This window comes from Belonocnema kinseyi, chromosome 8 (genome assembly GCF_010883055.1).
Source record: "Belonocnema kinseyi isolate 2016_QV_RU_SX_M_011 chromosome 8, B_treatae_v1, whole genome shotgun sequence".
Lineage (NCBI taxonomy): Eukaryota > Metazoa > Arthropoda > Insecta > Hymenoptera > Cynipidae > Belonocnema > Belonocnema kinseyi.
In genome coordinates, this window is record NC_046664.1 from 131,327,444 (window position 1) to 131,342,288 (window position 14,845).

A 14,845-nucleotide genomic window follows, 5' to 3' on the forward strand; every position below is an offset into this window, starting at 1 on the left:
TATTTAAATTTTAAATTCATCTAAATTTTATTCAATTTGGAATTTAAATAAATTTTATTAAATTTTTTAATTTATCTTAATTTCATTTAAATTTTAAGTTTAGTTTTTAAAAATAATTTTAGAGATTTAACTAAAATTCTAAAGTACGATAAGAATTTTTTTACATTTATTTATTGTCTCGAAAATTTAAAATAATAATAAATAGAATATTTGTAGGCTCTCTTTAATTTGAATATAATTAGGTAAATCAGTGTTCACAACATTTTTAGCGTACAGGCCGTATAGAGCCAGCCAACAGACTCAACTATAGCAAAGATTGCTACAGTGATGGCGAAGGCGCACGCGAGAACGAGAAAAACACGTTCAGACTTCAGTTTGAAATTCAACAACTTTCGGTGTGCGCCCCGGCCCCACCATGCCCGCTGACGTGCTTGGAGGATGCGGTTGCCATAGAAACGGTGAAAAGTTGAAGAGGGCAGCACCTCGATATAGTCGAAAATGGAGTTAGATATATATATATCGGCCGTCCCCACCACTGACCCATGCCGTATCTAGGACCTAATACCTTTGTCCAAAACCACTGATCATAACTCCTTATCATGATCCAAAAAACCATGGTCCCGCCAACTCGATGCTCAAATACGTTTGACTTGGAATATTGGAGTGAACCGACGCCCCCCACCATACTCACTGCATTGGCACGAATGGAAGGGGAAGCCAACTGCCGCATTCGATCCAAGATGTCAGAAAGGCTGGGTGCCCTAGGATGCCCAATCTGATTGGTTGACTTTTTTTTACTTGCGCCTGGCAGGACCATGCTTTGTTGGATCATGATTCCTTACTATTCCTTCATGACGGACACCAACAAGACTCTAAAATCTACCTTCATTCCTCCCTCACTGTCAAAGAATATTAGGCCGGCCATTTTAACGATTACCGCGCGGGTCGCGATTGAAACTGCTGTTTGTTCTATACACCATTATTTTTGATTCCTCGTTAAAAGGTAAGCTTTATTAAACGAGCTGCAACAGCACTTTCCATTACCGGCTTCATTTTTGCCTTTTACCTTTGCAAACTGCCACCAAAATAAAATGAAGTCAATTGCGACCGTTACGCGAAATATATTTTGTCAACACAATTAAAAAACAGAAACACCTTGTTTTCTTCTAACCAAACGTCTGTAATTTGATAAATATCATTTGTCAGACAACAAATACTTTCCAATAGGTCATGCGTAGACGCATTTCAACCTGCGGCTTTCCAAGGTTTTGAAACTGCAGACCTCCGGTTACAAATTTTCAATTGTTTGTCCTTCAAAATTTTTTTTGTAATATTTTGCTTTATCTAAGCTTTTATTATTATATCTTTCATGAATTTGAAAGTTGAAACGAATTAAATGCAGCTTAAAAGGTAAAACATAAATGTAAGTGATAAATTGAACGTTAATATGTCACCCGATATGATGGGCGAAGTAAGAGGAAGATGAGTACCGTATACTGTTAATTTAGAGTTTGGAGTTGTAATCCACAAACATGCCGGCAGGCGAAATATGGTATCGTTATTTCGCCCGCCGTGTCAGGTGAGCTTTACTTTGAAGCTGAAGTATGAACAAAAATTTAATGTACAAGTCTGGAGCTTCGTCAAATCTTACAGAAATTTTAACGAATGAAAGGTCGATGTTAAAAAATTTGTATAGTTTATTACATTAATTTTAATGATTGTTTTCACATTTCAGCTAAAATGCCGGCCCGAGAAACAGATGCATCGGGGCGAATGGCCAAGTTTAAGTTCAACAATAAACACGATGTAAGTACATTTTTAAAATCTAAACTACTCTTATTATTCAGGGGTTGGTTGTAATCATTTTACTAGATTGACTACAATAATGTTAGTTTAGTTTTCCCTTTTTTATATTCATCGGGTTTCAGTTTTATGTGCAAATGATGAAAATGTTCCTGTTGAAATATACGTGGCAATCCTCGTAGATTTACACATGGAAGCAGACGTGAGTTCGGCTAATAACATGTAATATGAAGTGAGATTTGGGTGGTATTTTCGGAATACTTCATGTGAAAATATTTACATGGAATCGTAGTTGCAACCAACTATAAAATTACGAACTGAGGCCTATTAATATAATGTACAAATTACTAAACACTCAAAGTTGATGTTCAGTTTTGCCGCGTATTATACGGTTTCCAAGATGTTTACAGTTGAATATTAGATTTAAAGTTTCCGTGGTACTCCATCAGAATTTCACATGTATTTTCATTTTTTACATGAATATTTTCCCCTGGGGTGGGCTATTTATTTATCTCTAACTTTAAAATGTTGAAAGAGATTGAAGGGGGCTGCTAGACCAGTAAACTGGGAATTGGTTAAAACCGGGAAATTATTAAATTTATTTTTCGGGCTGCGATTTTTTTAAGTTTTGGGTGAAGATTTATTAGATTACTTCAAATTACACTTTATATCCTATTATATTATGGAATTATAAATGAGTTTTATTTAGCACTCAGAATCGTGTAAATGTGTACACTACTGTCAGAAATTATCTACACGGCTAGCGCGAGCCGTACTACAAATCAATGCTAACCTTGAAACGTAAGAAGATAAAGGAATCCACGAATTTTATATCTTTACTTTAACCTGGGGCCTTACCTAGAACTATGCGAATGATGTTGAATTTTGCATTTTTTCAATGATTATAAATAATAAAATTATAATATATGTGGGGCATTATTTCTCAAGTGTATCCATCCTGAAAAATGACTTTCTCTGAGCAAACTAAAACTTAGGCAAAATGTAATCCTACTAGGTAGTACTTTACAGGAAAATTTTTTTTTCGATTGGATACAAAATTAACCGAGGTGGCGGAGTGGAAATTTTCGGATATTCTAGTGGTGCTTATTTTCAATGTACGAAGCTGCTTTCTTATGGATTAAATAAAATTTTGCCTCATATGTTTTTGATAGATTTTTTCATGATATAGAATAGACTTATCTGAAACTTATTGTGCATGTTTCTGAAAGCCTTGTGAACAATATGCTATTGCTCATATAAAAAATCCAGGTGTTAACATAGTGAAAAAAATGCAAAAAATGAAGCAGGCATTCTAGAAATATTCGCGATCGAAGAAAGCATGAAGTCCATTGGACCTCAAGTGACAATTAACGGTTAATTTTGACCAATTTTGTTGTCTCAAAATAAAGATAAAGATTTTCTCTTTCGAAACTTTAAGGCACAAAATGTTTTTTTTGTTTTCGAGAAATTAAATAGAGTAATGCAATGCATCGACGGCGTACGTGACCGCTGGGACGCTCATTTGGCGGAACTTCGTAGGTCTAATTTATCGTGTAATTATAAATATTTCTTGTTCACAGAATAGCCCTCTACATTTTACAGGGTTAAGGCTGGCATTATAGTAATTTAATGTCTGTATTACAGTGACTGTAGGGATGTTATAAGGAAGTAAATTTAAGTGTATTTTTCATACATAATCTATTGTAATTGGAAAAATTGTTATTATGTGTATTTATCTATAGCCTTAAATGTATTTAAAAGCTATTTCTGAACTTATTTCTTTACTCCTTTCTTTCTTCTAATCATCAACATCTTAACTTCCCCATATTTTACAGATAGATTTTTTTGTTGTATTTTCGTTGCCTTTGGTTTTGTTTCTTTGAGCCTGCTGTAAAGTCAGAAGAAGCTCATGCTAAAATCAAGATTTGATAGTGCAGCAATGATACCAAGCACCTTGCAATATTATGCGTTATTCATTATCAAGATCGGCAATTGCAGTTAAATAATTTTTCAACTGCAACAGAGTACAATTTTTTTCATAAAAGAAGAGAAGACATTTTTGAAAGAATCAAAGGCAACGAAAACGCCAAAAAGCCGCCGGCCAAAGAAAAAAAATTAGACAACGAAAATAAAAAAGTCTCAAAAACAGAAAACTTAAGAAGTTCGAAATTAGAAGAAAGAAATCAGCTTTAAAATAGCTTTTAAATAATCTTAAGGCAATAGATAAATACGCACAGTATCAATTTTTCCATTTACAATAGATTATGTTCGAAAAATAGGCAATAACATACTGTAATGTCAGTTTCAAAAATGTAAAATGCAGAGAACAGTTCTATAAATAATAAATATTTATAAATGATACGATAAATTAGTTCGAACTTTTGAAGAAGTTCCGGCGAGCGAGCGCCTCAGCGGTGTCGAGCGCCGTCGATGCATTGCATTAATCTTTATTTAGTTTCTCGAAAAAAAAAAAAAAACGATATTTTGTGCTTCAAGGTTTCTAAAGAGAAAATCTTGATCTTTATTTTGATACAGAAAATTGGTTGAAATTAAAAAAAAAAACTTGAAAACATTTTTTGTTTTGAAAAAAGGTTAACATTTTGTTTAATCCATACGAAAGCTGTTTAGTATATTCAAAATAGGCACTGTCAACAAAAAATCCGAAAATCTCCCCTACCCACCTTGGTCAATTTTTATCTAATCGAAAAAAAATTCCTGTAAATTACTACCTACTATCGGCGAGAAAATTCGAGTCATCTGGCTACGACGTTGAATAAGTAGGTGAAGAAAAAATGGTAGGTTAATGAAAAAGATCTCGTTTTAAAGGTGCAAATGTTGTACGTTAATGAGCCGAAAAGTAAATTTCCGAAAAATTATTTGTAGCTCTCAGATCTGAACATACGATGAAAAGTGAGGAAATTTGATAGCTTTTAAAAACAGTGAACTTTGAAGCATAGTTTTTTTATAGAATATGAATGTGAATGTGAATAAATATGCGTTCGAACTATCTTCAGTTCTATTGAAGATATTGAAGTGATTTAAACTGGAGGTAGTTAGTTGAACTATCTGTAATAATTTAAAATTTCAAGGAAGTATGTGCTTCTTGTTGTCTTAGTACAAATTGCGATATTTGAAGTCAGTTTTTCATATAGGAAAGTAAGTGCGGGAACCCAACGTGGTGCCGTTTTTTCAGGGGATCGTCCTTGGTTTTCCTTCACCTGACCTACCTAGTCTGGGATCCGAAGAGGAGAGTGAGCATCCATTTTAGGTCCTGATGATTGATTCTTGTCCACAATGTTCTACTGATTCCGAATATATCGGGTGCACATAGCGAATTCTGGGTCGTTTTGTTATTTGACATTCTATGTGTTTAGATAAAAAAGGTCATATTTCGGAAAATTATTAAAGTTTTGAAAATATTTTTCCATATTCATTTAAAGAAGTGTGATATGCACAAATTATTTCGATAGTGTATGTTGATTTAATTGATAGTTTTCGAGAAAAACAATAAAATAGCTTTTTAATGAAAAGCCATTTCTACAGTACATTTTTTATCATTTCACAATTTTTTTCTGGAATCATATAGAAATAGCTGAGACAAAGACAATTTGTTTTAAATTTTTTAAATTAGGCTATTAGTTTAGAAAATTTTATCAAGTAGGATGTTTGCGCGTGTGCGCTTGTGTGTGAGGTTGCGGTTCAGATTGAAAACCTGCAGCTTCCGAGACCCCCCTCGCTGTCTGTCCCGTCAAAGCTCTTACTAACACACGTACACACAGACATGAAAACTTGTGCCTCCGAGCCTCACTCTGGCCTTCAAACCCTTTCCCTGTGTTGAGGAAAACCGAGGACGATCCCCTGAAAAAACGGCACCACGCTGGGTTCCCGCACTTGCTTTCCTATGTAAAAAAAACTGACTTCAAATATCGCAATTTGTACGAAGACAACAAGAAGCACATACTTCCTTCAAATTGTACATTATTACAGATAGTTCAACTAACTACTTCCAATTTAAATGACTTTATTATCTGCATTGGATCTGAAGATAGTGCGCTCGCATATTTATTCATAAAAAGCAAACAATTATTTATATTTTGCACATTTGTCGACGGCAATCTGTTCAGAAATGTTTAATGTACAACCATGCATTTTTTCAGATTTTTCCTATTATTTTTTCTATAAAAAACTGTGCTTTCGAAGTTCACTGTTTTTAAAAGCTATCAAATTTCCTTACTTTTCATCAGATTTTCAAATCTGTAAGCTACAAATAATTTTTTGGAATATTACTTTTCGGCTCATTAACGTACAACATTTATACTTTTAAAACGAGACTGTGTGCCCTCTTCAGTCCTGCCGTAATGAACTAGACAAGCAACGGACTGGCAGAGAACGGTAATTGCAGACTAATGTTCACACAGATACGCTTGGAAATTTTCAGTCGTATCTCGGAAGGCGGTAAAGATTGTTCACGTTTTACTCAGCTGAATTAAAGACAAGCTTTTAAAGATTTGTGTGATGTAAATTTCAGATGTTTGCTACAACTTTCTTAGGTTATGCATCAAGTTGAAGTCGAGGTACAAAATTCGAGACATTGCATTTTTTATAAACTTGTAATGTTGTGTATTCTCTTTGAAAAGTAAAACATCTCTATTAGGGGTCACGCAAAGCTGCATTTCGAAAAATACAAAAAATTAGAAAGGAAGTGCGGTGGAACTGCGTCGTTTGTATTTTTTGGGGTCCGTTTTACGTATAAGAGACCAATAATCCTTTGTAGTTTTTCTCAATCCTTTGTAAATCTCAATACAGACGTTCTCCTTTATCGTTGCTAGTTTCACCCAAGCTATCGGGGAAGAAAACGAGATGAAAATGGAGAAAATGGATTTTCAACGCCATTCGGATTCCAAGGAAGCTTCGAACAGCGCTTTTGCATGATACCCATGCTGCTGCTTCTTTTGTCCATAAACATTTGGCAAAGTTGTCATTCATCATTCTTCTAATATCTGGTTCAAAAAAAATACCTTCTTTGCTGTTGGCGTAGGAAATTTTGGGGAACAGTTTCATTAGGTACGGGAAACCCTGTCCATCACGGTGAAGAGCCTTCACGAAATTTTTCATGTGACCGAGTTTGATGTGTAAAGGTGGAAGTAATACACGAGTTGGGTCAACCAGTGGTGTAGCAGAGGAACTTTGTTGTCCTGGTGTATATTTGTGACGGACTGGCCAATCTTTTTTCTTGTAGTGATGGTCAGTAGGGTGACCCAAAAGATCACATTTTAGAAATTTTAACGGGCTTGTTGGCCAAATCGTTCTCGTAGGCAAATAAATGTACGCCTATTTTTTTATTTTCAAAACGAAATATTTTTAGAACTCGCTCTGGCCGTTTTTATGTCTTATGGGGCTTAACATATAAAATGTTTCCAATTTTTATTTCTTCGATTTTGTACAGGAAATTAAAAGTCAATTTATTTCATATTTGATATACTTGTTCACTTATCAATGAATATTGTATTTATCGCATTTTTATATCTCCGAAATATTATGCAAAAGTTTTAGGCATATCAAAAATGGCATAAAATGGCAATATTTGGAGGCTTATTGTGACCCTCAGATATAATTGTGTAACTGGACATTTTGAAGTGACATTCTTTAGGCTATTGAGAATAGATTTCTAAAAGAAAAATGATTAAAAGTATAATTTACATTGAGTAAAGCGTAAGAAAAGCTGATGAAAATGAGTTGAATGGCAGAGTAATAATAAGTTAATAAATCCATAGCTGCTCTTTGGGTTAAACCTGTAGCTAGTGTAAGGATTTCTTTACTTCAAATCAGGAAACTTTGAAGCCTCAGAGCGAGTTCTAAAAATATTTTGTTTTGAAAATAAAAAAATAGGCATACATTTATCTGCCTACGAGAACTATTTGGCCAACAAGCCCGTTAAAATTTCTCAAATGTGATTTTTTGGGCCACCCTAATGCTCAGTGGCGCGACTATCCCATAGGTAAAGAAAGCAACAGTATTTCGTAAAGCCAGATTGCATCCCAGTCAACAACCCAATTATTGGGAAATCGAGTATGAATTGAAATACATTGCATATGAATTTTTAAAATTAGATTATAACATATATTTAATACCTTCAGATCGTCACAAATTTTCCAGTTATGTTTGTCATATCTAATATTTCTTAATATATCAATCATCGTCATGTAGTTTTCCTTGTTGTTGTGTGCGTGCGCAAGCAGAATATATGGTTTTTTATTTCCATCACGGAAGAGAGCAGCTTTGAGGCTACATTTTAAACCATATATGAAAAGACGCCACTCATTTTTATCATATGGTTGCTTTATTGCTTCAAATAAACCTACTACATCATTGCAATAGCACATCTGATTTTTCCGTAAAATACGATTTTGAGGCCATGTGACGAGTGGGTCACGTGAAAAGATTCCTACCTTACCGCCACTTTTTTATTTCCCCACTTATTTTCACACGAAGCGCCACATCGAGTTGAAAGTTTTGGAGAATAAATAATAAACGCTAAGAAAGGTGGGACTGTTCCTAATTTTTAATAATGATGAAAAAAGCAAAAGAAATTATTTAAAAAAAAGCTTTTTTATAATTACTAAAAATTAGGACCAGGCCCACCTTTCTTAGTGTTTCTTATTTATTATCCAAAATTTTCAACTCGATTTGGCGCTTCGTCTGAAAGTAAGTTAGGAAATAAAAAAAGTGCCGGTAAGGCAGGAATCTGGTCACTTTAGCTTCTTTGTCGAGATATTCCCATTGTTTAATACGCAATGCTAGCAATTCTGCTTTTTGTTTGGATAGTTGTAGATTTCGGATCAAGACACTTAATTCAGCTTGCGGAACTAAATGTTTTTCATCAGCCAAAAATTCACTGCCACTGCTTATATTTTCATCAGAAGTTTTCACTGGTCGAGAGATTGGACCGGGATAAATCGGCAATTGATCATTTTTCGACGTGGTATTGGCTTCGTTACTGATGAAACTTCAGGATACTTCAGGCCTTTAATGTTTTTGGAATGTATTTCCACCACTTTCGTCGAGCAAAAGTAACAATTATCTGTGTGGGTTTGCGATTCTCTCTACAGAATTGGAGATGAAAATGGAAGATACATTTGGTCGCCCCTTGACCATCTGTACAATTTAGACCGACACGCCTCGCAAAACAATTTCGGTACCCATGATTTTCCAGTGCCACTAACACTAAATCCGAAGTGGTGCAGATAAGCATTTTTCATCGAATCTATTTTGACTTTGCCCTTTTTTGAAAGGATATATTCGCCTCAAACATAAAAAAAATACTCAGCACTTATTTTATATTTACTCACGAAAAGTAGGTTCGCCTCGAACTATCCATACTGCCAAAAGGCCAGCACTACGCATTCCAAAAATTGAAGTCCCTCTGGCAAACCTCCCGAAGATCACGAACAGGAAGTCCCTTTAGAGTTATGACGCGGAACCTAGAATGGCAGTACTTAGCAGCCCCATCCGCGATCTCACTGCCCCTGATCCCACAATGCGATAGAACCCAACAAAATCGTCAACCTTATCCGGGTTTACCCTGAACCTCTAAATCAGGCCACAGCAGCCAAGCAGTCCAACTTCCTCGCTAGCGGGCTTTCATTCCCGCAGACTTTGTAAGATAAACCAATTTGTCTGAAGAGACCGTCGGAACAACAAAGTGGTCTCGGAAGCCTCTGAGAGAAGCACAGACATGGATGAAAAGCTCATACACCCTAAGGCAACCCTCACAGAAGCATGATGGATCTTGTGCAGTATTCTCAGTGCCATTGTGCCTGCTCCAGAGAAGAGGGGGGCACCCCACTCCAAGCTCGCTCTGATCAGTGCCTGAATGTATGCGATTCAGGTCAGTTTTTTCTCAATATTATACCCAGGTAGTTTCGGGTAGACTGGCACTGAATAACTATTTGATTCATCACGATGGAAATGCCCAGAGTCCCTCCTCTGCCTAAAAAAGACACAGAGTTGCGATTTTGGGACCGAGATGTAAGGCTCCAATGTCGCCAGCCTTGGAATCAATCGCTCACAAGCCGATTCCAGAAGTTCGGAAGCCTCCTGTACAGATTCCCCAGCGACATAAAGAAGTAAGTCATTTGCATACTTAGCCACACAAACTGTAACTGGAAAATGTAGTCCAAGCCTTCTCAGGGCCAGCTTAAAAAGAAGCGGGGAGAAAGCACCCCTTTCGGGGATGCCAACCCCACAAACCCTCGGGTTGGTTCCATCAGAGGGGAAGAATAGATTCCGCCTGATAACCAAAAAAATACAATGTTGAGCAATCTTACTGGAACCCCTAAGTCCCTCATTCATCAATTGTGGTCATCAATGACATAAAAACTTCCTGTCAGTCTTACACTTGTCGTGTCAGTCAGCACCTGCAGAAAGCGCTATGCACATTAATCACGTTTTGCTAAATTAAAACTTTTTTGAATTAACCTACAAAAAAGTGTGGGGACGTCCGTTAGCATATTCGCTATAATTTCCCAAATTTTTAAGACAAAATATTTATTATTCTAGAAAAAAAGCCGGGGGAACCTAAAACTGGTAAAATCGACAATTTTCTAAGTATCACATGCCCTTAAAACAAAGCAAAATACGAAAAGAGATAGATCGACAAAAATTTTGCAACTAAAAGAGATCTACAAATTTGTCATGAATCACTTTTTTTTTATAGGATGAGTAGTTTTTGTTTTCTTCATGAAAAACAAAATTGAGAATCAAAATATTAAATTGTGTGCAAACGATACAAGCTACGAGAATAAATGAGACAACATTTATTCAACGAACAAGGATTTACACATTTTTTACGAATATTTTAATTTTATTGACATGAAGCCTAATTTTTCTTTAATCGTAAAAAACATGATTAAACATAATGAATCTCTGTATAAACAAGGCAATAAGAATCAGTATGTTTTAATTTCCATGCATATTATACATTGTAATGATATCAATTTATTGGAATGTTACATGTTTTAGCTTAGCTAAGAATATAATTTAATGCAAAATAAGAAACGAATATTAAAGTGAACACGATAAGTACAAATTGTACTTTATTTTGGAATGTCTTAATAAGCAATCCCAGGCAGAGCTACATAAAAATTTATTATATTTAATATAAAAGTGTTGAGCATAATGAAGAAAAGTTTTTTTTTGTGGACAAAATGGAGTTGGTTTTCACGAATCGAACAAAATATAAGAAAAGTAACTTTTCTCTTCACCCAAGTCGAAATTTAGGCCCTACTTTGAAGCCGTATCTCCTACCTTCGTAGGGGCTGGAATCTGTAAAGTAGGTTCTAATTAAGCCGAAATCGGCCGTTTTTCCACGTTTAGCGTCAAAGTAGGGTCTGTATTTACAATAAATTAGAACCACTTTAAAAGCTTAAACTGCTACTGTAGGACTTGTGGTATCAAATCATTCTCTCTATAATCTCACATCAATATGGATGAATATAAACAAGTATTAAGAAACGAACTCGGGATCGCACGCACGCACTGAGTATTTACTAACCGTTTCAGCTTTAACGGAACGCGTTAGAATGTATTCTATAAAAGTCATTAGCACTTGTCCAATAGTTCAAGGTGAAATTCTCAAGAAGTTCCCAATTAAAAACGCTGCCATCGAAAAAAAGAATGTTCCCGTCCACAGACGCCCTAAAAATGCATTTGTTAAGAAAAATAATTAACATTTATCAACTCATCATGAATAGTGATGCCCTCGGGCGATCTTTTCCGACATCGACACGATTCCGACTCAATCCCAGCCTGCGGTATCGGTTTTGGACCGTGTGTCGGTTTTGGACCGTGTGTCGGTTTTGGACTGTGTGTCGGTTTTAGCTCGACTCGACTTTGGATCGGGAAGTCGATATATCGGCTACGGATCGGGTCGGGTTTTCGATTCTCTTTCGGCAAATGTGCTCTTCTCACTTGAACCTAGCGGAGAGGAAAATTCGTCAATGGGTTGACGTCCCTCCTTCCCTCTGACTCCTCTAAGCCCTGGTTAAACCGGCTATGGCTAGAGTGAAAATCCTGAAATATATTTTCCCCGTAGATAGGGGAAAATTTGTACTTTGGCTTAGAATTAAATAATTTGAAAAATGGAAATGCTATTATGCCGATTATAGAAACTACTTTCAATTTTCATTCAATTTAGAAATGTTTTAATGAAAAATAATATATTTTGTAGTATGTAGTAATATTGCACTGTTTATTTAAAAGCAGCAAATATAAATAAGATATTGTTAAATGAACAATTTACAGCTGAATTGTCGTAAATAGATTGCATTCTACTGATTCTTCAAAATTTCAGAGTGCAAATGTTTGGAAAACTAGTTAAACAAAACAAGAAAAATGTTGACTAACAGACGATATTGTTGGAAGATTCTTGAATTTTCAATCAAGAAAGATGAATTTTCTACCACTGCTAATAGATTGTCAATCCAAAGACTAATTTTTAACAAAATAGTGAAACTTTCTATTAATTATATGAATTTTTAAGAATTTAGTTATACTTTCCTTTCTACAGTTGTATGTACAAACCAAATATGTAGGATCCATTTTTAATAAAAACTTCAATAGCTTTATTTTCAATAAAAAATGGAATTGTTAAATTGAGACTTAAAAAAGTAATATTTAACCTAAAAAAGAGTTTTTAACAAAATATTTAAGCCCCTCAACCAATCAACTGAAAATTTAACCAAGTAGTACAACATTTAATGAAGTACTTTAATTTTATACATAAGAACTTAAGAAGACTGATTTTTCACCAAATACATGAATTTTTAGACAAAGAGGTAAATATTCAATCAAGAAGATAAGTTTCCTACCAGAAATCAAACAGTTATAAAGTTAGGTTTGTAACGAATGTTTATTCGAAAATTTAAAAAGTTCAATATGTTGTTAGAAACGTTATTATTTAACCCAAACACACAAATCATAAAGAGAACAGTTTCAATTTTCAAACAAAAAAATTAATTTTCATTCAATTATGTAGTTAAATTTTAAACTGAAATAGATAAATTTGCAACTAGAAACCTGCAGTTAACTTTTCATGCGAGAAAAATAATTATCAAACGATAAAACGTGTTTTCAAGAATTTCTACCTTAAATAAACGGGTTTTCAACCAAATAGTTACATGTTTTATCAATATTAATATTATTTATAAGAATTATTTTTGAGAGAATAATTCACTGATTATTGTTCTCTTATCTTTTTTTTTTCTACAAAAAATGAATTTTTATCAACAAATGTTACTTTAATTCCCAGGGAAAAAATGATTTCTTATTAAAAAAAAAACTAAAAACCCGAGTTTTCAGCAACATAGTTCATCTTCCAACCCAACTTCTGTCAACTAAACTTCAAATTTTTGATCAGAAACATGAATTTCCAACCTAGTATTTGTATTTTTAATGTAACTGAAAAAGATAAATTTTGAATTAAAAGCGGAATAGTTGAAATTTCAATTTTAAAAATTAATTTACGACTGCACAAGTAAATTAAAATAGTTCCATTCTCTTAAACGTTCTATTCATACACATTTATTTTATTGTACAGTGCGTGTAATTGCTCTAGCGTTTAAATGTAACAATTCTCAATGAGAGATGTGTTGAACTTTCATTTTAAACGCTTAAAATTCAAAACTGTTCCACTTTCAATATGTTTATATAATTTATTCTTAAAATTAACAAATGGTTATGCATAACTACATTTGTTGAATATAATTTGAGCAAGATCAGATGAAAAAACGATTTATTTCTGCTTGAAAACGCCGAAAATATACTTTTGTTTATTTAACTTGTTCGTAAAATTAACAAATGTTAATTAATAACTACATTTTTTGAATATATTTTGAGCAAGACCAGATGAAAAAACGATTTATTTCTGCTTGAGAACGCCAAAATATGCATTTGTTTATGTAATTTGTTCTTAAAATTAACAATTGTTAATGCATAACTAAATTTGTTAATTATTATAATTTAAGCAAGATCAGATGAAAAAACGATTTATTTTTGCTTGAGAACGCCGAAAATATGCATTTGTTTATGTAATTTGTTCTTAAAATTAGCAAGTGTTCATGCATCACTACTTTTGTTAAATATAATTTAAGCAAGATCAGATGAAAAAACAATTTATTTTTGCTTCGAGAAATTTATTCATGAAGGACCGCTCTCTCTCGCTATCTCTTTCTCTGCAAACTATTGATGATTAATGATATATAAAAAAATATTAAACCCCAAAAAACAGTTTCTTGAAAAAACGGAAAATTTTGAAATACTTTTCGTTGAAGCAGTTAATTTTTAACCCAAAAACCAGTATTTTTATAAATTAGTTAATCTTTTAACCCCAGACGTGAATTGTGTACTAAAGAAATAATTTCCTAAAAAATATTAACATATTTTCTACAAGAAGGTTAATTTTCCAAAAAATACTACATTTTTGGACAAAAAAGAAGAATGATCAGCTGAATTAAAAAATGTTTACTTTAAAAAATTAATTGTCATAAAATTAATTTTTAACACAATAGATTAATTTTTAGCCAAATAGTTCAAATAGCAAATAAAAAGTCGAATATTAAGCCAAATGATTGAATTTTGAACTGACACAATTAATATACCGTGGGCTGACAACGTAAATGGGAGCGTGATACGGATAAGGCCAATTTTCACATGTGATGTTCGTCTGATGATGAGGAACGTAAAAATGGGTGCCTGGCAGGTGTGAGTGGATGCGTTCACCTGTGGCGACCTGTCAAAGGTGCGAATTTTTGGCAGTTAACTTACGTGACTCGGATAAGGTTGAAAATTGGTGTACATGTAAGGGCTGGCATAGAAATAGCACCTGCGCATTGCCAGGCACTTACCTGGATGTAAAAGTGTTGCCAGGCAGCTTCGAAGTCACCAGAGCCAGAGTAATCTGGATTAGGTGTGATGATACGTTCATCATTTTCATCGGAATCCCATTCCGATTCGGAGTTTGTTGCAATTTTTGAGGCTTTACGCT

The 14,845-nt window shown here is 34.1% G+C and overlaps 1 protein-coding gene across 2 annotated transcripts in view; it reads left to right on the forward strand.

Annotated features, from left to right (window-relative positions):
- Positions 1-830: 830 nt before the first annotated feature.
- The window catches only part of LOC117177971 (importin subunit alpha), a 120,319-nt gene continuing 106,304 nt past the window's right edge, over positions 831-14,845 (forward strand). The window contains exons 1-2 of one of the 2 annotated variants that reach the window (XM_033369126.1): positions 831-1,003; positions 1,736-1,806. In XM_033369126.1, the coding sequence (XP_033225017.1) occupies positions 1,741-1,806 (66 nt within the window). In that variant the 5' untranslated portion in view covers positions 831-1,003; positions 1,736-1,740. Of the gene's footprint in view, positions 1,004-1,313; positions 1,424-1,735; positions 1,807-14,845 lie in introns of those variants that run through there. The other variant, XM_033369127.1, reaches the window with a different exon arrangement.